Source organism: Rosa chinensis, chromosome 2, assembly GCF_002994745.2.
Source record: "Rosa chinensis cultivar Old Blush chromosome 2, RchiOBHm-V2, whole genome shotgun sequence".
Classification (NCBI taxonomy): domain Eukaryota; kingdom Viridiplantae; phylum Streptophyta; class Magnoliopsida; order Rosales; family Rosaceae; genus Rosa; species Rosa chinensis.
The window spans coordinates 79,267,516-79,292,740 of NC_037089.1; the positions used below are offsets into that span (position 1 = coordinate 79,267,516).

The 25,225-nt window shown below is 34.7% G+C and overlaps 2 protein-coding genes across 2 annotated transcripts; both read left to right on the top strand.

Moving 5' to 3' along the window:
- Nucleotides 1-5,370: 5,370 nt before the first annotated feature.
- LOC112189703 lies at nt 5,371-7,270 on the top strand. Its single transcript, XM_024329059.2, has 4 exons — nt 5,371-5,477; nt 5,558-5,690; nt 5,779-5,851; nt 6,901-7,270. The coding sequence occupies exons 1-4, from the start codon at nt 5,453-5,455 to the stop codon at nt 7,147-7,149; spliced, it is 480 nt and encodes a 159-aa protein (XP_024184827.1). The 5' UTR covers nt 5,371-5,452; the 3' UTR covers nt 7,150-7,270.
- Nucleotides 7,271-10,887: 3,617 nt separating this feature from the next.
- LOC112189943 (protein NSP-INTERACTING KINASE 1) lies at nt 10,888-14,362 on the top strand. Its single transcript, XM_024329341.2, has 11 exons — nt 10,888-11,394; nt 11,520-11,652; nt 11,765-11,836; nt 11,932-12,075; nt 12,165-12,236; nt 12,336-12,395; nt 12,484-12,581; nt 12,713-12,859; nt 12,977-13,318; nt 13,409-13,788; nt 13,896-14,362. The coding sequence occupies exons 1-11, from the start codon at nt 11,292-11,294 to the stop codon at nt 14,211-14,213; spliced, it is 1,869 nt and encodes a 622-aa protein (XP_024185109.1). The 5' UTR covers nt 10,888-11,291; the 3' UTR covers nt 14,214-14,362.
- The last annotated feature ends 10,863 nt before the right edge of the window (nt 14,363-25,225 follow it).

Consider the following 25,225-nt stretch of genomic DNA (forward strand, 5'->3'; position numbering starts at 1 on the left):
TTCAAACGTCTGATTTTAATCCATGGATAAAAACCTCTTTTGAAAAGCCTTTCCGTAGCAGAAACCCTAGGAGACCCTAGTTCATTCATATCTTATATATATGTGTTTTTCATGTTGTTAGGGCTGGTGCACCAGAATAGAAAACAAATTACTACTACGTTTATAAAGAGCTTTCTGATCTTTCATCCTCAGAAAGTATTGAGCCAAAATTGTTGTTGAGAATTCTTCATGAGCTGTTCCTTGTTTAGCTCTTGAAGGATTATCAAATCTCAAACTTTTTCTATCAAAAAGTTTTCTGGTTTTATGCTTCATGTGTGTTGGTAGTTCATGCATGATTTGTGCCTTGAGGTGATTGACAACCGAGGTGAGAGTTGTGCCATCTCAAGATTGACAAAGGAGAACAAGGTCGCTAATTTGGAAGTAGCAAAGACGAGGAGACACCGCTGCCCACTAGATTGGTTCTAGTAGATGAGTTGTGTAAGATTTTTATGTACTTTCATATTCATATAGTGGATTGTTCACCGGCATAGTGCCCGCAGTTGTTTTTACCTCTTTGGAGGGTTTTACTGCGTCAACAGATCTTGTGTTATGTGTGATGAGTTTACTCTGAATGATTTGGCAAATTGAGTAAAGCATAAAATCGTTAGACTTATTAAGATTGATCGGCAGTTTCGTTTATGATTCAAGTTGTGTTGCTATCCTGTATTAGGATGCGAACTGGCCTGCACTCCTAAGACTAATTTCTAAAGTTATTGACATATTGATTAATTCCGTTAGTTGAGAATTACATACATCCATTCTGTAATTACACTAACCACCAATAATATATTGGGATTTAACTCCAATAAATTAAGGACATAATTACTTATCACTTCTTTACTTGTCCTTTCTCTTTTGTTATAAGCACTTGAGCTATCTACTGCTTGTACTGGAGTACCCTCCAATACAAACAGACTTTGAGCAAACTTTGTTACACATTTTGATTGTGTTGATATTATTATAAATTTGACAGTGTCTTGGTTGTGGCGTCGATTCCTGGATGCTGAGTAATACTTACCAACATTCTTGACAAGGTTAAACATTCCACTTTGTCATGTTTGGCTGTTTGCAATTACTGTGGTCATATTATGGATTCCTTGGCATAATGCGAAAATGATGTATAACAGGCGTTTACTTTAACCTTATTTGCTAAGACTTTAACAGTAAAACTGTAAAATCAATCTGGCTATCGACGCTGGTCGGGTATAATTCATTAGTTACTCTGCCTGATTTGTCTTCTGTTTTTAATCTTCTTGTTTAGCTCAACACCATGTTAAAATTCCTCTTTCCCTCTTTTCGTTTTTGATTATGTGATATCATACATCTGCTGCTTTCTTTTTGTTTCTTTTGGACTGCAGATTCATTTGCAGAATTCTCTGTTGCGTTATCTTTTGTAGTTCTCATTGCTGAGTTGGTTAAGTCTAGCAAAAGAGGTTTTCTCAGTTGAGGGCAGGCATGCCAATCTGGTGGCCAAAATGTTAGAATAAGACTTTTCAATGAGCAAAACGTGATGAGAGTGACTAAACATTTGTGCGAGTTATCACCATATGTGTAATTAGTACTTTTGCAGTTTATCTTCAGGAAAATATGAGAAATTATGTTGTTGGAGTTTGCTCTTAGAAACTTTAATTCAACATCTGGTTTGGTCTGGAATGCAGGAAAGAACCAAGACAAGTGATATTCTTACAGACAGTGTGACAAAATGCCATCATGTCGATATGATTAGTAGCTATTACTTCCCCACATTCACGTTTGTGTTTTGCATCAAGTTGTATGGATGAGGGGACCAGAATGATAAACATTTCCTTCTTCGATCTGCAGAATGGAGCCAAGACTCCGGTAAAAGGGGCGGCAGGTAAGGAGGGGGGAGAATTGGCTCGATTTTCTTATTTTAACTATTTCCTTTACAAAGAACAAGTACTTGCTCACTAACCTAATTTTTCTAGGCATTACCCCAAATGCATCAACCTTAACGCGCAAGAACAAGATTGTAACGGGTTGTATGCATCCGTTTAAGAATCTCTGATCGTTTATATTGCGAAGTTTGGAGTCTGCTGAATGCATAATCTGATATACTAATAATCCAAAGTTTAAACCTTAAACCTCATTATAAGTTCCACTTTAGAAGAGTCGGCAATGGTAATTAACTTAGAACAAAGTGAGCAGTAACGCTTTTGGAGGGCAAATTTTCCCACCCAAAAAACGAAAAAGAAGCCAGTGTGGGGTTAAAGTGTTTAACCATGATTGATTAACAGTTTACACGGTTATAAAGTGTAAGAAAGAAAAGCATGGGCAAATAGACAGAATAATTTTGGTGAAAAAGGAAAAAAGAAAACTGGGGGATCACTGATGAACGTGTAAAGATGATGTTAAAGCATCATCTCTATCATCCTATTACAAAAAACAAGTAGAGAAGATGGGACATGGTGTTCCCTCAAACCAAGCTTTCTCTAATCTATTTGGTACCATGATTGATTGTGTTTCGTCCTGTGAACATGTTAATCACTTTGGATTTCTTGTGAATGATTGTCCCCACTTCACATTTTCTTGAAGAGATGACCTGCCAGAGCCTAGAGAGTTAGAAGTACTTCAGTCCAGATGAAAATAAATTATTTCGTCAGAATTGAGAGGGTGACGTAAGAAATCTAGACGAGAATGCAAAAATTGTCGTGGGTACGCACAACGCCTGCTATTATGGCTAGGATTATTTTGGGGTATCGAATTCCATTTGCTGCCATGGGGGGCCATAACTTTCGTCTCTTGGTTTCGGTGTTGGCTTAGTAGAGGACTTTCGCCGGTGGTGATTCTCTTAATCTCTGTCTATTTCACAATTTTTGAAAATTACGAGGAAATGCTAAAAGATCAACTAATTGAAAGAATATGTTTTGTAGATGAGTGGTCTTTGAATAAATTGAATTGTTACGAGAATGAGATTACAACACCGATGCATGCAAGAAAAAAATAATTAATTAAAATGAGAATATTGCTAGCATTATTCATATGTTCAATCAAGAAATTCACGTATTGGATTAATTCCAACTTGTACAAAAGGTCCGACTTAATTTACTTCTTCAAATAAACAAGAAGAGTTAACAAAAATTTATGACAAGAATCAAGAAATTATACTGTAGCAATTAAAAATCTAAAAATGAGAGGAACAAAGAAGACCAGCTTATCACAAGTAGAAAGTAGAAACATTTGATGGCCCTTCTTAATGGGAGTCATTATTGTAGTAAGAGGGCCGTAAGCTTCCTACTTTTTTTTGATTACAAGGAAGCCCGAAGGCAAAGGACAAAAACCTAAAACACAAAAGATGCCCACTGTCCCTTAAAAGCTCTTTTGATACCTACACAACATCATTACCATTATTCTCCAGAATATACAACCTTATTAAGATATTTGTAACACTTATGATACGATCCACCAGTAATTGGACGTTTAGGGATCATTAATACAAGCGTGAAAGAAACATTGTGTAATTGTCATCATTTAATTTACCATTGGATTCTATAGCTTAGTTAGAAAGGGAAGGGGAAAATAATTAATGATAATAAGCCAAGGCAAAGGGTAGTGGGTATCAGATTTTAGTCATTTTACTGTCAAAAGTACCAAGGTTTTGTGATTGCCAGATATAATGGAGACAAGATGGGGTCTAAAACTTGTGATCTTAACTTGTTTCGCTCTGTAATGTCATACACTCAATGGCATAGACTATAGCCAAAGTTTGACAGCATGTGTGTCTGTACTTGGTTTGTTCAACAAAGGGATGGAGAAGAAGGGGATTGGGATTGGGATTGGGATTGGGATTGGGATTGATTCTATTCAACCTCCATCACTAACTAGTGGAGGAGCAATTATTTCCTACTCATTTGGCTACTGCCCTACTACTCTCATTTTAATTTAACAAAAAAGAGAGGAAGAAAACACAGAAAACATAACGCAAAGACTATAATTGAGTAGCAGTCTAATGTTTCATTCGATATATATAATATATTTTAATAAGTGAAATTCACATTCTTTATTTTATATCTACACTTTATGTTTCATTTTTTAGTTATTTAAATTTTTATTTTTAGTAACTTAGTTTTATTTTTTTATAAAAATTTCAATTAAAAAGCAAAAAAAAAAAATGTAGATTGTAAAAATGGGAATGTGGATTTCACTCTCCTATACTTTTGAGGAATTCAGACATGCTTGATTTTTCTTTATCACTTAAATGAGGTGAAAAATTATGATTTCTGACTCCATCTTAACAAATACTAACAAATCTCTTCATTTAACACAATCAGCAAAACAGTTATAATGTGAAACGGCTTAAATGAATTTATCTCAAACACAAAATCTGACTTGATTGTGACCCTGCAAGGAATCGCCAACATTAAAATCTAGAGCTGATTTTCTTTATCATGCAAAATAATGGAACACATCTTCTTCAATCAGCATCACACACCCAAATGCCCATTGCATGCCAAAATATATTCAAGTATGTCCTTTGATCGTCCCTCGAATCCTTTTCTCTCTTGATGTAAATGAAATTAGGTGTCACTGATGCTAGGGTAACTAGTGGGTGATGTTACAGCACATGAAAGTTTCATATAATCCCATCTGATGATGCCAACTCTAAAGAGGAACAGCCAAATCACACGTTCTGGTGCACTTGTCTTGTTTCCTTGGGCTGTTCCTTGCATCGCTATGATACTCCATAGACATTGTAACACATTATGTCATTGTCACTTTTCTTAAAAGAAAAAGGAGAAAGAGGCATAAGATGGAGCCAAAGAATGGGTTAAAATTTTATCTTTGGTTAATTATTGGATTGAAAATCTGTGGTTTTATGGTCTTGAGTAAGTAAGAATCTACTTATGGGTATTACCCTTTTTGGGGGGGTTGAGGTTGATGTGAAGAAAGGGACAATAATGCATAGCTGCCCTTAAACTTAAACCTTCATTGTTCTTTACTTCTGTCTGGTCAATTTCCATTTCTTGTTGTCTACAGCATGTTTGGTTATTTGGTCTCATGGTGAGACTTGATTAATTAATTATCGGCTATCAAATCTCGAAATTCACGTCCCAAAATCCTATCCAAGCCTAGCTTAGAAAATTTATTGAATTTAATTTTAATTTGTAGTTAAATTATGTCCTAGAAATTTATGAACTCGACGATCATGAGTGAAATGAAGTCTTGGGCTACAAGATTAGTGGATTATGCGTTGCTTAACAACGATGCATGCAAATATATATATTCCATGCTAATTTCTTGTATTGTATCCAAGGTTTCGCTTCATGGATTTATAATGCATCTTTCAACTCAACTCCCCAAGTCAAGTTAGATGCTCAATTTAAATGGAGCCTGCATATTAAAACAGACACGGACTTCCATCTTTTGCCATCGATATCAATACAGACAATAATCGATGGGCAATACCCTTAGAGGCGGGGGTCTCTCTCTCTCTCTCTCTCTCAAAATTCATTGCATAATTCGCAGACACGTGTGTAATTTCATTCGATGGTTTATGCAGGTACCGAGGAGAGGACTAGTGATATTAGTATCATAGCAGATGACTACTACGAGGCCAATATCAAAGGCAATGAATCAACTCAATCAAGCATAGCTGAGAGTGGGTTCTACAGAGCTATATGCGAAATCGTCGAGTACGTATATCATCTATGTCTTACTTATTACCTCCTTAATTGTATGTCTAATATTTGTGTTTAATCTTAATTCCATTTATTTTGGTAGAAAAATAAACCATCAACATAATAACACACAAATTAACGTGCCAACGGAAAAGAAACTCAAGGAAGCATTTAAGGTACGTAAGAATTTTTTTTTGAAAGGAAGGTACGTAAGAATTTAATTTAAATGAAATAGTTATTAGTTTTAATTAAGGTCTAACTTTTGAGGCTTTAATCCAATGTGGCATTTTATGCTATAATTTGTGCGACCTTTTAAAATGTCAGGCCACATCAATGATAATCATAACATGCCTGCATCACAACTATTTCAATGTTTGACCCCTTTCATATATATGTTACCATTTGATTTTGAGTAAGTTTGATACTCTAACTATTAAAATTCAAACGTAAAAATAATATATGCTCGAGCTAAGAAAGGAGCATAGAAGTCATGCACACACATATATATTGTGCCCCGAAATGATATTGAAAAGAAAAAAAGTAATAGCAGAAATTAAGGTTATGTATAAGTAAAAATTTAGATGAACGTACATATGATATTACTTGTTGCATGGTTTTACGAACTATATGCACACTGGCTGGGGCACTGTTATACGAGCTTTCAAATATCTCTAAGACTCCAACTTAATTACTAATTTTTCTTAATCATAGATCGAGTGAAACTCAACTTTATTGTGTGTGTGTGTATATATATATATATATTTTTTTTAAAGATCCTAAACGATAAGCAATTTAGTTAAAAATTTATAGAAATGATATACTCATAGAGGCTGTTGATGAGTTGTGACATGTTGGTAAGTTATAATTATAATATTGTAAAGGTTATGGGTACGATTCTCACTGATAATGTAAGGGTGGGGTGGATAGAATTTTTTATTTTATTTTTTAAAGCAACTCATAAAAACATAAAAATTGAATGGTCGAGATGAAGACATGTAATCGAAAACTGGATCTCATAATCTCATGACCAAAAAAATAAATCTCTCACTAGAAAAGTGTGTGTGTGTTTTCGTTTTCTTTTTCAATTGATCGATAAGGTATTGAATTCATTTGTTTGTATACAGCTACTTTAAGAGAAATCTTTATTGCATATTGATATATATGTTGAACCTATTCGTTCTCTCCTAAATTTTTCTTTGTTCGATCATCGAATGTATGAATGCAGGCTAACCACAGAGAAGGGACAGGAAAATTGACAAAGGAAGAGTTCGGAAGATGTGTGCAACAAGTGATAAGGGAAGCAGGGATCAGTGGTTATGGAGCCAAGGACTCACTTATTTACATCTTCGGGGTTCCCATAACTGCACTCTTAATCAAGCAATCAGTAATGCCTCGTGCAGTTTCGAATGACTACTTCATTCCAGGAGTCACTTCCGCAACTGCCTTGGTGCTCGCCAAACTTAACAAGATTTAATTACTAGTTATCGACTTAATTAATTAATTTGCAATATATAATTGTACCATGATTAACGTACTGCCAGTTGTTGTATGAAGTCGATCAATAATTATTATACGTGAACAAATTGCCAATCTTATTACATGCGTCTTTAGATTATGAGTTACCTAGGATTTATAATTTCTCAAATTTTTCTTGGATTTTCCCTCTAGGGATATGAATATTTGATCGAAAAGTTGTCAAAAACTGAAAATCCGTTCTTAAAGCTAAGTTAAGGATATTCTTACCTGAGAATGACTAATATATATGCTTTGAACGTATATATAATGAAAACAGGGGCGGAACTACCTTTCGGTTTGAAGGGGCGGAACTATCCCCCGCGAGGTTTCTAACAGCCATGTAAATATATATGCATGTTATCAACCAACTTCAGTGAATAATCTTCCTTCATGTGGTGGACCCCCTCCCTTAACCCTAAACTCAGGTGATGATGAATTGATTGATATATAAGTGTAATAAAATAACCAATAATAATAAGAATACACTGACATAAATCAATGACAAATTAATTGAAAATAAGTTTTCCTTTTTTATACTCTTTGAATTGATTCTATTTTTTTGAATGGCCAGTTATGTATGAGTTTATTTCAAATTTATTGTTGACTTATGCATTATATTAAAAATTATTCTTAATTTATTTTTCGAGTATTTTTTTTTTTTTACTCTAATGTCTTGATCCCCTCAATATTTAAATCCTGGTTCCGCTCTGAAAATGATATCATTAATGATATAGTTGGCACGGCGGTTCAAAGCTGAGTTCACTTAATTAGCTCCCCCCTCTATCGATCTCAGTTTGAGAAGTGCAAAACCAAAAACTGGCCAAGTTGAGGTAGCTAACCTTGCATTGTGCTCCGCCATTACCTCATCCTTCTCTTCTCATCATGTAGTACATGCCCGTACGACATGACTTAACACCAAGTGCTATCACCTTTCATATGATCGGATTGGTGGGCCGTGGGCGATTTGTAACTACTTACTTTATTCTATACATGCACCTCTCCTCATAAAGAACGATGATACATTGCATACAGAGTTTTTGGAGTTAGCTGAAGTGATGGGGAGAGTTAAGAATTTAATTAAGATTATGTTCGATCAAAAATTCGATTTCTCTTCGATATAACAAGAAATGTAATGAGGAAATTTCTAAAATATTTGTGTCTAGTTTGACAATGTTATTATGAAAAAAAGAAAATTGTAGATTTATAAAAATAAAGAATTTTGACTTTATGTCTCTAATTCTATTCTCAAACCGTTCTTTCTTTCTCTATTATATATATTTTTTTCTTTGGGTAAAGAAGATCCAACAATACTTTTGCCATGACATAGATGGACATCATTTTTTGAGCGGATAGTAATGCTACATTAGCTGGACAATCCTCTAATACCTCTGCCCCTACGTATTATTTGTAAATGGTTTGATTCCTAGAGGTTTTTAGGAGACTTACGAGACCCTCTCTCAACCACAAATCGAAAAACAAATGGATCAAGAGAAACAAACTACAAGTTTTGAGAAGATTAAATAGAATATAAATAATATGGATTCAATAGAATATATAGATATGTATAAATAATCGAGATATATACAAGGTAAGAGATATATGGATTAACTTTCTTCTAGTGTAGGTATACCATAAGTAAGAGATACGTACCTAAATAAGAGATATAAATTTATGGATTAGATTTCTTCTATTGTAGGTATAAATAATCGAGATATGTACAAAGTAAGAGATATATGGATTAACTTTCTTCTATCGTAGGTATACCATAAGTAAGTGATACGTACCTAAATAAGAGATATATGTTTACAGATTAATGTTCTTCGATTATTGTAATTGAGATATGTACCTAAGTAAAAGATATAAATTTACTGATTAGTTTTCTTCTATTGTAGGTATATATAGTCAAGATACATATAGTGAGAAAAACTACCTATATATATGAGGTATACTAAAATGCTGATTTTGTGAGCTCTTAATACATCTATCACAAAAATTGCGTAATGTTTACCTTAGAATAAGGTTACAATAGTGGTTTGTCAACCTACTATATATATATGTATATATATATATATGTGTGTGTGTGTGTGTGTGTGTTTGTTTCTAGGAAAGCTATTGTGAAGAAGAAGAAGAAGAAGAAGAGCTACCATCCATGGATTGAAGAAACAGAAATTCGAACACCAAAAAGATCACAATTGTATAAGGCTAACAAGAAAATACTTTGAACATAGAAAACTTAATGTTAAGGAAGGAGAACCACGTTCATAAAAAACATGACATTACATACTTATAGAAGAAGAAAAACATAACCATAGACGCTTTGGTGTTGAAGAAGAAAAACATTATAAAAAAAATGCTTTAGAAAGATTCCTAACTTAATTTAAATTAGAATAATTTTAGGAATGATTTACATTAAATATGGTATTCAATGTCATATCAATTCCATAACTTTATGCTGGATCATTAAGAATCATTTAAGAAATATATACATCAAATATGATTTTAAATTACTAATCAGATTGCTAATTTTAATCTAATTAATTATTGACTTTTAAGTGGAAAGACATTCAATAAGGACATAATAATCATGTGTAAAAAAAAATTAATGAGAGTTGAGTCAACAAGATGGAGAAGGAAATAAATTCGATATGGCAGCTGAGTCATTGGACTGCAATTAATAAAAAAATTGATGCGGGCTACAATCAATATAGAGTCTAACTTTTGGACTTTCAAATTAACACTAGCTAAATGAACGACGACCATAGAAACTTAGAGAGTTGCCTTAGTTAATTATCTTGCGAGTTGGAGCTAGAAACATAGAATGCGGCATTATTTTTGTGCTTATAATTTAGAGGGAGGAGAAATGTCCTGGAGAAAAGCATTGGGATGTCAGCTTTTGCTTTCCAAGGCCTTTCTCTTTTTGAACAAGTTTGGGAGAATGACTGTCTGCTGAAGCTAAAGAATGACCAAGGATGTGTGTGATTGTAAGATTGTTAGCTCATAGTGGATTGTGGAATCGATAAAGCACATCCAACATTTCCAGCACAAAAGAAACCAATTTTGATTAAACAATGCACATCTAATTGTACAAGTATGGTTTTGTGTATAAACAAACCCATAACAGAACAAAAATTCTAACAGAGATCCTCATAGTGTTATAGGTCATTGTGGTGGGTGACCAAATCCACCATCAGTCCCATTGTCTCAAGCCACAAGTCCTCCTCGAGATTCTCACATTCTCATTTTCTTGAAAAAAGAAGAACATGTTTTTGTAACTTTACTGAATGGCCAAGCTCAGGGAATGTTGGATTCCTCTTAGCAAGTCTCTCAAGCAAGGCATTCCCAACTTCCACACAACACTGACCATCTTGTGCCAAAGATATAAGAAAAAATCTAGGTAAATGATATGAATACATGACAATTACCCAGAAGATAATTTCATTCCATTTATAGACGGTAAAAATTTGTTTTGATAATTTATGTCTCATAAATATTGATCGGAAATTACGTTTAAAGTCTCAATCTAAATTATAAAAGATAATCTTTTATCTTAATTATGAGAATCTCGCTATTAAAGTGCGCTGCTTAAATGAGTGAAAATCAGTCCCAAAATCATATCAATCTTTATAAAAGAATTGCGATTTAAGTTGTAACCAGCTCTTTTTTTTTTTTTTTTTTGAGGGTTTGAGTGTAGTAGCAGCAATGGAATTTTTGAGAGTGACCTTTCTCTGCAAATGCATGATTAACTTACCGTCATGAATTTCCTATTTTCTCCTCACCCTGCTTTTGAATTCTTCTGTGCAGAATAGAGAGGGCAGCGTATAATTGTATATTTTTTGTTCAGGGCCTCATGACTCAATGACAGGCATGCTTAATTCTTTTTATACCACGAAAAGAAGTGGCTTTTTCTTGGGTCTGACACAAAGATTTCGGTGAATGGGATTCACGCATGGAAAGCAAAAGGGTTTGGAATTTTGAACACCCCGTAGAACATTCAACTTAAAGAAAACTAAACCCAGTTGAGTTATTGTGGGTTTTAGCAGCACTGTCAGTCTCAATAAGCAAAGCTTCAGCATCTGGGTTTATCTTGTTGTGTTTGGGAGAATGGGAATGGAAGGAGCAAAAGCTGTTCTATGTTTTGTGGCATTTGTGTGGTATTGGACTTGTGGGAATGGATTGCTTTCCCCTAAAGGTGTAAACTTTGAAGGTAAAGTTTGGAACTTTGAAATTTTCTTCATTCATTTCATCATTTATTCCAAGTAAGGTGCATTCTCTTTCTAGCTTTAATGGTAAGAATGTGCAGAATCCTCATCTGAGTATTTTTCATCTCAGTTCAAGCTTTGATGGGCATAAAGGAAGCTCTGGAGGATCCTCATGGTGTTCTAGGTAATTGGGATTATGATGCTGTTGATCCATGTAGCTGGACTATGGTCACTTGCTCTTCTGAAAACCTCGTTGTTGGCCTGTAAGTCTTACTTCAATTTCTTCTTGAAATTTTATATTCATGATAGAGATAAAATTGTAGATAATCATACATATGAATAACTTATTTTGATGTTAAAATGGTCTTTTTGCAGAGGAGTTCCTAGCCAGAATTTATCAGGCACTCTTTCTCCAAGCATAGGCAACTTGACAAATCTTCAGATTGTGTAAGTATCTTTGCACAACTGGAAATTTTTAGTCTTCCCAATAGTGCAATGGTTCTGTTTTCATGGAATTTAACAAGGTGTGGTGGTGTGTACAGTCTCGTACAGAACAACAACATAACAGGACCAATCCCTCAGGAAATTGGGAAGCTCTCAAAGCTCAAGACTCTTGATGTTTCCAGCAACTTCTTGACTGGGGGAATTCCCTCCTCTTTGGGTCACCTGAAAAGCCTCCAGTACTTGTAAGCATTTGAGGTCATTCCACATGAACTAAAGCATTGTCTCTATTTGTTTTGATAGCTAATATAGAGATTGTTTCAACTGGGTTTAGGAGGCTCAACAATAACAGTCTCACCGGAGTACTTCCGATGTCGTTGGCTAACATGACCAACCTTGCCTTTCTGTAAATCTCTGAACCATTCCTATGTGTTGTGTTTGTATAATAGTAATTGAACTGTGATTCTGAAGTAGCTTTTGTGAATTATGTGGTTTTATGCAATAGGGACCTGTCCTACAATAATCTGAGTGGCCCTGTGCCTAGATTTGCTGCTAAAACATTCAAGTAATCTCTCCTTCCCACTCTGTTATTTAGTAGAAAGTTTTTATGGATTACTAATTTCTTTTCATTACTCTTGTTAATATTGTTTCAGCATAGTTGGAAACCCTCTGATCTGTGCAACCGGGTCTGAAGCAGACTGCAATGGGATGGAACTGATGCCAATGTCCATGAACTTGAATAATACACAGGGTATGGAATTTGTATTATTTTACTGTACTGAGAGTTCTTTCGTAGCAACTTCCAATTATTCACAGCTCCCCAATTTCAGTTCCGGATCATAGTATTTTGATTCTGACTTCAGTTTGTCTTTTCTTCTCAAGCCGCTTTTCCTGACAAACCTAAAAGTCGCAAAATGGCACTTGCTTTTGGTTTGAGCCTCGGATGCCTCTGCCTGATTGTTCTTGGATTTGGAGTAGTTATATGGTGGAGGCAAAGGCGCTATAAACAGGCATTCTTTGATGTTAAAGGTACTTGCTTGCTAGATGACCAGCAGATTATTAACTAAAGCAATAAAACAACATTTGTTATTGACTGGGAAACTGATTGGAGTAACGATTCCTCTGCTTATTGTGGTGATATTTCAGACAAGCATCATGAAGAAATTTCGCTTGGGAACTTGAAGAGATTTCATTTCAGAGAACTTCAGATTGCAACAAATAACTTCAGCAGCAAGTACCTACTAGGAAAGGGAGGCTTTGGACATGTTTACAAAGGAACTCTCTGCGATGGCACTGTCGTAGCAGTCAAGAGACTTAAAGATGGCAGTGCTCTTGGTGGAGAGATTCAATTCCAGACTGAAGTTGAAATGATCAGCCTAGCAGTTCATCGCAACCTTCTCCGGCTTTATGGGTTTTGCATCACTCCAACAGAAAGACTTCTAGTTTACCCATACATGTCCAATGGCAGTGTGGCTTCTCGTCTCAAAGGTACTAAATCAAAGGAGAACCAACTCAATTAGTCATTTAGAATGTTTGTTATGTTTGGCTAAATTTAAATCTTATCAATGCTTTTAACAGGGAAACCAGTGTTGGATTGGGGCACTAGGAAACGGATTGCCTTGGGAGCTGCAAGAGGATTGTTATACCTTCATGAGCAGTGTGACCCAAAAATTATCCACAGGGATGTGAAGGCAGCAAATGTACTTCTTGATGACTACTGTGAAGCTGTGGTCGGAGATTTCGATTTAGCAAAGCTTTTGGATCACCAAGATTCACATGTCACCACCGCAGTGAGGGGTACCATAGGGCACATAGCTCCGGAGTATCTTTCCACAGGCCAGTCTTCTGATAAAACAGATGTCTTTGGATTCGGTATTCTTCTCCTTGAACTAATCACAGGCCAGACAGCTCTAGAATTTGCCAAGTCAACTAGCCAAAAAGGAGCCATACTTGATTGGGTGAGCAAACAACACAAATCCTGTATATTTATTACGAAAATAGTACTAAATACTAACTAATTAGTACAATCTTATATGATTTATATCCGAGATTTATTTGATCGCAGGTTAAGAAGCTGCATCAGGAAAAGAAGCTTGAAATGCTAGTGGACAAGGATCTTGATACTAACTATGATCGCATTGAGCTTGAAGAAATTATTCAAGTTGCACTCTTGTGTACTCAGTACCTTCCTGGTCATAGACCCAGAATGTCTGAAGTGGTCAGAATGCTAGAAGGTGATGGACTTGTGGAAAGATGGGAAGCATCTCAAAGAGCTGAATCAACAAAGTCCAAAGCTTACTTTTCATCATCCGATCGATACTCGGATCTTACTGATGACTCTTCATTATTAGTACAAGCAATGGAACTCTCAGGTCCAAGGTGAAAATTTATTTGCTTTAAGAAAGCATATCTTAGCAAGAACATTCGCAGTTATATTGGTAGTGCATCGGAGGTCTGAAAGTTTTGATAATTTCTTCCAATTCCAATTGTACAGATTCTTCTTCAATAAATTGACACTTAGATTCAGAATGATTTGTTAGTATTTTTAACCTTTCATTCTCTTTGTTCACACACTCATTTTCTGCTTCTAAGTGCACTTTTACTCCACCGAAGAAAAACTCCAGACATCCAACTGTAAATTAAACCAGTCAGATGACACGAAATTATTCAGAAACAACATTGTACTAAACCTCAACAAGTACATACCTGAGACACTAAAATCAAACTTTATTTGAAAACCATAATAAGACGAATCTGTCCCAGGATTACAATGAAATTGATCAACAAACACAAGATTAAGACCTTGTTCATCATTCTCTAAAGAAAGGAAGCATGTTGAGCTTAAACTACCACTGTGTGCAAAGAAAACATGGAAGCATGAAATGCTACAAGGATTAATTATATGAGCCATCAATAAAGTAGAACAGTCATTTGTTTTAGATTGGGGGACCGATCCTTTGTAAACTTTGTAAGTACGGAATTAGATTCAAATCCATCAACAGCTGTTATGTTCACTGTTTTGAGTCCGGGAAGGTTCAGACTTCAGATTAGATGACTGAGATTGTGTTTCTAAAAAATATTCTTCAACAGGTGTGGAGTAAGTATGAGAAATCTATTAAGGAAAACAGAACAAAAATCAATTTGAAAATTAACCGAAGTCCTATAACATTATATGTAAAAAAATAAATTACAAAAAAAACTTTGTATAGAAGTAGCTCGTTTGATAGAGGAACGCACCAAAAGGAATAGTTTCTCCAAGTTTGGAGCACTTCTAAGAATGCAGAGGCACATCATCTGTCTAACCTTAAATCCTTGAGTTGAAAAACTGTCAGATGATGAAGATGACTAGGAAGTCTGTCTGGTATACTTTCACAACCCAGAAACTAGCAAAACAAATGCAAGAAAAAAATAATCATATAAAATAGAGGAGAGAGGATTTAGAGTGGACGTCGACAAAAGAGAGACTACTATGCAATAAAATTCAATGATTAAAACGATGCATTCTTTATTTTTATTAATCACAATGTCCTCTCTATGAAAATGTTCACCTAGTCAATTATTGACCAAAAAAATAATGTTCAACCATCCTTGGATGTACATCCAATGACAGAGAGAATTATTATTAAGTTGAGGTGTTTTGTTTTCCACCCTTTGATGTAAATCTAAGGGTTATTGAGCATAAATTATTAAAGTAAATTGTTTGGCGATTAAAGCAATTAGCAAATGTTTGGCGATTAAAAATAAGGTATATCATTTAAGGCTCAGATGATATTGATAGTAATATGACTAATATTAAATGCCTAAACAATTTCCAATCTAGCTTATTCTTTTCAATGGAGAGTTTCTATTGGGACCTTCAAATCTACTCACTTGACCTCACTCTATTATGAATTATTAAATGACATATATAACCTACTATAAAATGACTATTAAGGACAATAATTATACAAAAAAAATGGTTATATTTATTTTTTCTAGACTTTCCAATTCAATAATATTAGATGGCATTCTTTATTATTTTCCCTATTTATTTTCATTTTCTAATTTCACTACATACTCATTAAAGCATTCATATATATATATATATATATATATATATATATATATTAAGAAATAAAACTATGATTAAGATAAAAATGTATGATATGTATATTGAACGCATATTGGTTAGGGAGAACAAAATAAATTGTATTATGCCCTAAATCTAAATCTAACCATTATATTTGTAAAAAGAAGAAGAAAAAAAAAAGAGCTAGCAAATAAAAATAAATAAATAAATATTTAAATAATTAATCACAAGGTACAGAAAATAGAGAAACATTAAGAAAAAATGATTAATCTTTTTTTTTTGAACAGCCAAAAAAGAAAAAGTAAATAAAAAAAAATCACATAATAGTTCATGTTATTTTATTTTTATTAATTTTTCAAACTCAATACCTTGTGTTTGATTTTTTTTTATTGGATAAGAGATTTATGTTGTCTGATTAAGAAATGGAAATGTAATTAAGATTTATAGAGTAATTAAATCATTGAAATGACTAAGTTTTTTTTTATAAAGATTTTAGTTTGTTTGTAAATTAATTATATGAGTGAGGTTATTTGAGGAACTTTAGTGAGGTTTAATGAGTAAGTTTAGTATTTAAAATTTTGATAGGAGGTGTAAAAAGCATAGAGGTCAAGTGAGTAAATTTGGAGGTTCCAATAGAAAAAATCTTTCGAATGACGTCTCTCATTTGAGAACTAAGGAACATAAACAGATACGAAGAATATTAAAGTAAAAATTGAGAAAGAATGGTGTGCACCTCTAGGAAGCTACTGTGTAGGCTCAGTCTCTCAATAGCATGTAGGTGACCAACAATCCTAGATAAATTGGATTTTATATAGTATCGGCTATCGTCCCACCACCTCAAGGAAACATCAACACTAAGCAGAGAAGGACTACTTGCCAGTTGCGAGACATACATCTTCAAATTTCGAATGGATCTCCAGATACTTGAGGTTCGGGTTTTGGATTCTCAGAAAGATAGGATGAACAAGATACAACAATGTCAGTCTTTCAAGAAGAGGGCAGTTGGCAATTAACCGTTCTAGCACGCATGAGGTTATGCCGACTTTATTGAGCTGGAGAGTTCCGAGAGACTTGAAGCCAATGTGACTTTCCAGAGGTGGATTGATCACACAAGTGGAGAGCTCCAAATGATGCAGTTGTGGACAAGAGAATAGTGAACAAGGCAGCCTGAAATCACAGCGGTTGAATAAAGCAGACTCTTTCAGGATCGATCAGCTCCTTGAGACCTTTCTCAGCTATATATTGAATCCACTGGTCTAAATCAGATCTGTCTGGGGATCAATAAGCAGAGAGCTTAAACTTCTCTATCGCACAGACAGAGTTATGTGCTTCAACTTGACGAAGAATTTTCATGATAAACCTCCATCTTGCCACTATGTTTCTTATGGAATTGGGGATGAGTTTGTCATCAATAACAAACTGTGAGAGGCACGTCCATTTGTGTCTTCAACTTTTCGAAAGGATGCTAGTCTGCACAACTTGTTTTAGTGGCAACAACACTAGGATACTTTCTAATACTTCCCAAGGAAGATTGCTAATCCTCTCTATCTCCATGATCAAATCCTATTGAAATAGAGGTTTCGAGAAATTTCTCGATAATTTCATTTGATTCTTCTAGGAGGTATTTATAGTGACAGACGACGAACAGCAAGGAAAAGCAACTTTACATGCTAGGAAAGAAATCCTACACCTAGATTACATTCCGAATCCTAATAATGAACAACTCATGCCACCAACCCCAATTCAATTCCAGAAGATTTACCATACCTTTTATCTTCTTGGTCACTGATTGAAGCTATGACCCGAACATTGGAGGAAGATTTGGACTTCAATACCTCTAGATATTTAAGTAAAAAAGGTTACTGCACAAGAGAAGTTCTGATTTTCTCATCAGAAACTAAGCACAGAAGCATTTTCACTTAAAAGGATTCCTACGGATTTAAGCATTTTCCTAATTTGCACTTACCAAATCCTTTTTCCTAATTTGCACTTCTCGTTGTCAATCCTCAAATCCGTGAAACAAACGAAAAAATAGAGTTAAATGGTCAGAAGATAATACATTAATACGGATATGATTACAAAACCCAAAGGACTACTACACACAGTCACACAGAAACAATCAATTATTGAAGAAATGAGGTAACATAAAAAAGACTCTTTGATACCAAAAACTGATGAGCCGCATAATCTGCATTGGCAATAATGGGTACTCGAGATAAATTGAAAAAAAGAAGCTTGTTTCTTGATCACAAAGAAATTGTAGCAGTAAGTCCACACCCTAATCCTTTCTGTTCACATCCTCACTGCTTTCTACTTCCAAGTCCATTTATACAATTATACCCAACATCTTTAATCCAACTGTGAATCTAAACCAGTAAAAAGATATCAACCTATTCAGAAACAACGCTTGTACTAAACTGAAACAAGTTCTTTAATCAGCAAACATACCTGAGAAACTAAAACCATCTTTTTTGTTTTTGACTTTGTTAAGGCCTTAAGGGGAACCCAAAGGCTTCATAGGCTCAAGATAAACTCATTCGGCGCATGTGAAATGCTCCAACTGTGCATTGCAGCACAGTGTCTGACCGCTTTGACAGCTTCGGGGTTCGAATCTAGGTTGGGGAGCACACCCAACTGAACAAGAACCACTAAGCCACTTGCAGTGGTTAACTAAAACCATCTTATTCCCAGTACTAATTTGATTAAAGCACCAAAGCCTTTAGGGGTTCATGCAGAGGTTGGAGAGTGGAGGAGATTGAAGAGGTTGGATGCCTTCTTTTTCAAGGTACTATACTAAACGGGTTCCAAATTGTTTTAGCAAGGAAGTACAAGCATTGCAGGCCTACAAGAAAAGTGAAAAAGGCCCAACTCCCAAAATAAACATGTTAAATGCCTAAAAACTTAGAACTCGACTTCTGTCATGAAATTCCGATTCTAAATTATCTCTGTAATCCATCTGTAGTCTCGACTCTCGAAAGTCCATATTACCCTCTAGAGGAATATGTGATGGAGGATGCATATGCAAAGAACATATGATTTAAAATAGAAAATGACGACCGGCAGTGGCAGTGGACGTGGTATAACATACTCTAGGAGGTAGAGGGTAAGAGTTTTGAAAGTTATGTATTACAATAAGAGGAATGCTAGCTACTTTCTCTATTTATCTTTTTCTTTCAACCTTCCTCACTCAACAAATGACACGTGGATTCCACTACCACTTTAAACTCAATATTTATTACTTTGAATAACTAATTCTATTTTTCCCATGTCTACACTTTACAATATTTTTATATATATTTTTGCATTTATAACTTTTCCCTGGGTTTTTTGTTTCCTTTTATGAGTTTATAAAACATGAATCGATAATTTTTGTTTTTCCAAAGAATCTCTATTACCAACTCACAATAAAATTTCCATAAAAAATATATATATATATATATATATATATTAAACTCGCAAATTGCGCCCTAAATTGTTTTGTTCTCTCCCTCTCTCTTAATTTTCTTTAGTTTCCTATCAACTTCGTTTTTAGATCTCCATTTCATAATCAGAGTTTTTAATTTGTCTTTTGTTGAAATATTTATCTGGTTTGATTTTGCACTTTTGCTTGATCCTTCTATTCTTTTATGAGTTTAGTTTAGTTCTTTTTTCTTTTCAATTTTTTAAAAACAATTCATTGTTGATCTTGTTCAAATTTTACATTCAACCCATAGTTTAAAAAAGATATTTCCCCCACCAAAGAAACGAAATTGAACGAAGATTAAAAAATGGGAATGGATTTCATAGTGGATGCTAGAGAAATAGAAAGAGAGAAAGAAAGATTTGATTGGACGAAGATTAAAAAAGGGGAATGGATTTCAGAATGGAAGCTAGAGAAATAGAAAGAAATAAGAAAGATGTGAGAGAAAGGGAAGATAGGTGTAGGGAAGTTTGACATAGATGATCCCATAAAGAATCAACCACAACCCAGATTCTCAAAATAACAATTAAAAAAATGCCAAATTAGTGAAGAAAAAAGAAATGCAAAATAAATTAAACATCCTACAAAGTCAAAGTAAAATATAGAAGAAGAAAAATGTGAGACATTTATTAGAAGGGAAAACATGAAAAAATAGAATTAATTATTCAATGTAATAAATATTGAGCTTAAAGTGGTAGTGGAATCCACGTGTCATTTGTTGAGTGAGAAATATTGAAAGGGAAAGGTAGAAGGAGAAGGTAGCTAGCATTCCTTTTTTTTTTTTTTTTTTTTTTTTTTTTAAGAGGATCAAAAGATTTCACTCCTATCCCTAATAAAAGTAAAGTCACCCACAATAAAAGTAAAAGACGTAAAAATGTGATAGAATCACTATCAATTTATCTTCTTCTTTTTGTTCTTTTCCCAAAGGGATGGAAAGTTAGCTTAGATCAGATGTTTTGATAGCCATCCGTGTAACCAAAAAAAAAAAATAATAATCTAATGCTCGACCAGAGAAAAAAAGCTATAATCTTTACTACAGTGAGCTTCAACAGATTCTACCAAGTACAAACTACAACAAACAACTTCAGGTTAAGTATCACACAATCACAACAACCTTTGACAGAAGCAAAATAGCTAATAATCATGAACTGAACTGAAGAGCATTAACCCTTTCAAGAACATCGATCAGATATATGCCTGGTACATTTCAGGCAAAGAGTGCTAAGGCTTGGAAATGAATTATATCATATATGCCTTCAGGTTAAGTATCACACAATCACAACAACCTTTGACATAAGCAAAATAGCTAATAATCATGAACTGAACTGAAGAGCATTAACCCTTTCAAGAACATCGATCAGATATATGCCTGGTACATTTCAGGCAAAGAGTGCTAAGGCTTGGAAATGAATTATATCATATATGGAAAATTGGATGAGAATTAATAGTAAGATCACAATTAGGTTTCAAATGGACTTTACCATCAGTACTTTGTTGAGTAAACTTTATCAAAGTCGATCAGTAAGACAAAGAATAAGCAGGTGCAGATCATCATGTGCAAATTGAATTGAAAGACTCATGGTTAGGGAAATCAAACCAGGGAAAATCAAAACATCAATATATATATATATATATATATATATATATATATAGCAAGGTTCTAAGGGGGACGTCCGTGATATAATTAATATGCGGATGGGTCCTTCTCAGCCGTCTATTGCTTTAAATGAAAACAAACGGCTCAGATGCAAATTATCCAGAAACCATCGCGGGTCGAAGTAAAAAGCCCCAAACCCACTGTAGAGTCTCCACTCCCAGCGATGCAACCAAAGTCTTTGGTTCTCAACCCAAAATTCAGGTCATTTCTTCTCACCCAAAACCATTAACAGGGCCGGAGTGATTCCACCGGTGATGCCCGATATCAGTCCCCGCCGAACCTCGTCATCTCTTTAGTCCTCCTTACTGCTGCCTTTTGGGTTCACTGATGCCGCGGTCAACTGAGCTCATCACCGATGAATACCCCGATGAAGGTCCCCAAGTCGCCGTATAAGGTAAAGCTTTGAGTTTTCTGAGTTTGAAGATTTGGGATTTTTCAGATTTCAGATTTCGTTTTTGGGATTACTGATTTTTCTGCAATTATCTACAGGTGACTCCTGATGTACATTTCTAAAAAGATTTGGGCTTAGATAGCTTGGATAATGTGGAGATTTTAATGGCTCTAGAAGAAGAGTTCAAGCTTGAGATTCCTGACAAGGAAGCCGATAAGATTGATTCTGCAAATCTGGCCATTAAGGACATCTATAACCATCCAATAATGGCTTCGTAACTACCTTTAGCAGTAGGCTTGTCTGATTATGTGAGCTGTTGAAATGTATTTTTGTTATCAATCATATGACATTTAATTTGTAGGAATTTGCTCATCATGTGGGCTAGAGATAATTTGCATCTGTCTGAAAGAGAGTATTCTTCATGGAACTGTTGTTTAAACATTTTTGCAATGTTTTGATTGTAAACAGTGACATGTTTTATCCAATCAGTTTTGAGGATTGGTTGTGTTCCTGCTCATGTTTTAAGTGCTATTTTTCATTATATGGTTGTACATGCTAGCTTGTGGTTAATGTGTCTTGGAGTTGAATGTGCATCAACCCCAATTAGCCTTATGGCCTTGGCTGGCCCCAATTTGACTACATTTTTCAAGAGTACTAGATAGACCACTTGTTTTGAGTTTTCTAGTGATCCATTGAAGTTTTATTAGAACAATTGCCAAAACCATGCATTAAGGTCGTCCAGTTTGAGAGAGCATATAGTTATGTAAAAGACATTTATTTGTTAGAAGCACATGAAATTTCAATAGAGCTTTTAGGTTACTGATCTAGTGTGTGTGATTTTTCAGGTTTTGGATTTGCAAGATGATTTCAGGTTGGCTATTGGCTTGATTGATTAGCTTCTGTGCTGGTTTCTATATTGTTGAGAAATTGTTGTTGTTATTGGTGAATTAGCTTATGAATTTTGTGATGTGTTTGATTCTTCAAGCTTTGGATGCACGGGCAATGAGTGATGATTTCTATTTGAGCCAGGTGGATTGGTTGCTGCATAATGTATTAGCTATGGGGTACGAAAACTGTGTTCATTTGTGGAATGTTTGTAGTAGTAAGGTGTATGTAATGTGCATTTTCTGGAATCACAAAGCTTTGCTCTTGCTATGCTGGAGAAGGTTCATTTGTTGTACTTTACAATATTATAGAAGGAATGAAATCATTACATTCATTTTCTGGAATCATTACATATTAAGTCATTTTTTGGAATCATCAACTTTTGACTATCCAATATTCCAACAAGACTATCAACTTTTGACCATTCACAATTGAAACCATTACAAACTGACTATGAACAAGACTCTGCCATATAACCTTGAAATGATGCAAAATGTCTTCCAAAACCTGCAGAATCAAATAGACCACAAAATCGTCTTGCAGACTAATCAATGCATCCAAAATCTACAGAATCAAACATACCACAAACCTACTGCAGACTGATCAGTGCATCCAAAACCTGCATAATCAAACAGACTCAATAAATATAAAACCAATCACAGTAGCTATTTCTCAACAAACTCAAAACCACCACAGTAGCTAATCAATAAAGCTAATACCGAACCTGAAATCATCTTGCAAATTCAAAACCTGAGAAATCAAACACACCACAAAACCCGCTTACCTTAAACTGACCAAATCAGATGCAAAATCTAAAAAATACCAAATACAGAAAACTGAAAGCTTACCTTAGAGAGCATGTTTTCTGGTAGTTAACTGATCTATTTGAGACATTATTCTGCGAAATGAGATGATGAACAACTATCCTCATCCATACTAGTGGAACTTGAATCCCTATCTTTATCAATAGCAGGTCTACATAAATAAGCAAAAATAAAGTGATTAATATCAATCGATAAAAATGTTGACATAAACAATAATATCAAACACAGGTATCTATAGATTCTTACTTTCCATGAAGAGTTGGACAATTTCTTTTGTCATGTGACTGACCAAATAATCCACATCCATGGCATTGCCTACCTTGACTGTCCTTTACCTTAACTTTCTTCTTCTCTTTTACTTTCTTCAACCTTCTCCCACACCCTTTTGCTCTCACTTGATCTGGTTCATTAAAAACATGCTGAATAGTATAAGTCTTGGTCTCTAAACCTACTGCACTTTGTCCACTTTCATTACTAATTAATGGTTTAATATGCTCCAAAAAAGCATCCAATGCTTCCATAAAGAGCTGGGTAGCCTCATCACTCACCATAACCTTATCCATTGCATATGTAGCATGCTGGAATAGTTTAGTCCTCCTTGCAAGTAAAGCTTTGTTATCTTTTATCTCCATTCCATCAGCATCTAACACAACTCTCTGTCTTGCAGCTTTAGTCCATCTCTTCAAGATGTACTGAATAGGCAATTTATCAACATCTTGGATCTTAATCAAATATGCCAAAACATGCCGACATGGGAGCCCTTCACTGTCAAACTTTCTACAGCTGCATGATGTAAAATCAGAATTCTTTTCGTAATTGAGTTCACGAGAGTTACAAGTATCAATGTTCTTTCGCATAACCTTAAACTGTTCTTGAGTGACATTTTCAAACAAAAGTTCTAGTTTATATTTGAAGCTCTCTCAACTGTTCTTGAACTTCATAAAATAGTTTACGTGTATAAACCTTGGCCATATGATCTTCTATGTCAAGGGACATGACCGTTTTTACCTTCTCATCAATATTAATTAATATGATCCTCCTCTAACTCATAATGGCGTTAGTGAAGAAGTTCCCTCTTAAACTGAACCATAAATTCCACCAATGAATTCCACTTAGAAACATAATTCTTGAAGAAAGAATGTTGACTCTCTGCTCTTTGACTACTTGACATTCCGGCTGAGAAAACATGATTTACATATGCTGGTATCCCTAATGAACGAATTTCGTGTATCGACTCCAGCCACTTGTTATCACTCAACCCACTCTTCTCAATAATTTCAATCCATCTTGAGTCAAACTCCTCTCTACTACTTGAATTCCATATGCAGATATGAAAGTCTTGGAAGGAATCCCGATATTTAATCGCATCTAGCTTCTCAGAAAATTTATTAAGAATGTGCCAACTGCATTATCTATGAAATGTTTGTGGGAGTGCTTTTGAAATGGCTTTAGTCATGGCAGGATCTTGGTCGGTAATAATCATCTTGGGGGCATTTTCTGGTGCATCTCCTGGCATAGCATTTAGAAATTCCTTGAATAACCAAACAAAAGTATCGGCTGTCTCATCATTTAAGAATGCACAAGCAAAGATTATTGTCTGCCCATGATTGTTAACACCAGTGAATGGTGCAAAAATCATTCCATACCGATTTGTGTTGTATGTAGTATCAAAGATAACTATATCTCCATAAAAGCTGTAAGCTCGTCTTGAAATTGAGTCAGTCCAAAAGCACCGTGTTACTTTGTTTTCCTCATCTGACTCCATTGTATAGACAAAAGAGGAATCTTTTTCTTTCTCATTATGAAAATGCATGTACAGTAGATCTCCATCATGCCCATTCTTCTCTTCACGACAAGTTCTTCCATAATTATATAGATCACGCTGTATAAAACCAATATTTTGAATGCCACCTACCTGAACACCAAAGAATTCAAACTGTTTATGTTTCTCAACATTTACCAAGCTTAGTTACTGTGATAGAACTGTGTTAACTTCGGAAAAACGACGGTGAGATCTCAACAAATTTACTCTAGGCGGGCTTGTTAATGGATGATTGTGACCCTCGACAAATATAGAGATTGCATATCTTCCAGACTCCTTTCTCACAA

Excerpts from the sequence above, each read along its gene's own strand:
- LOC112189703 (XM_024329059.2), top strand. The coding sequence starts at position 5,453 with ATGGGCAATACCCTTAGAGGCGGGG. Across the intron at positions 5,691-5,778 it reads GCTATATGCGAAATCGTCGA|AAAAATAAACCATCAACATA; the intron begins GTACGTATATCA and ends TTATTTTGGTAG. Across the intron at positions 5,852-6,900 it reads AACTCAAGGAAGCATTTAAG|GCTAACCACAGAGAAGGGAC; the intron begins GTACGTAAGAAT and ends GTATGAATGCAG.
- LOC112189943 (XM_024329341.2), top strand. The coding sequence starts at position 11,292 with ATGGGAATGGAAGGAGCAAAAGCTGTTCTATGTTTTGTGGCATTTGTG. Across the intron at positions 11,395-11,519 it reads TAAAGGTGTAAACTTTGAAG|TTCAAGCTTTGATGGGCATA; the intron begins GTAAAGTTTGGA and ends TTTTCATCTCAG. Across the intron at positions 11,837-11,931 it reads TTGACAAATCTTCAGATTGT|TCTCGTACAGAACAACAACA; the intron begins GTAAGTATCTTT and ends TGGTGTGTACAG.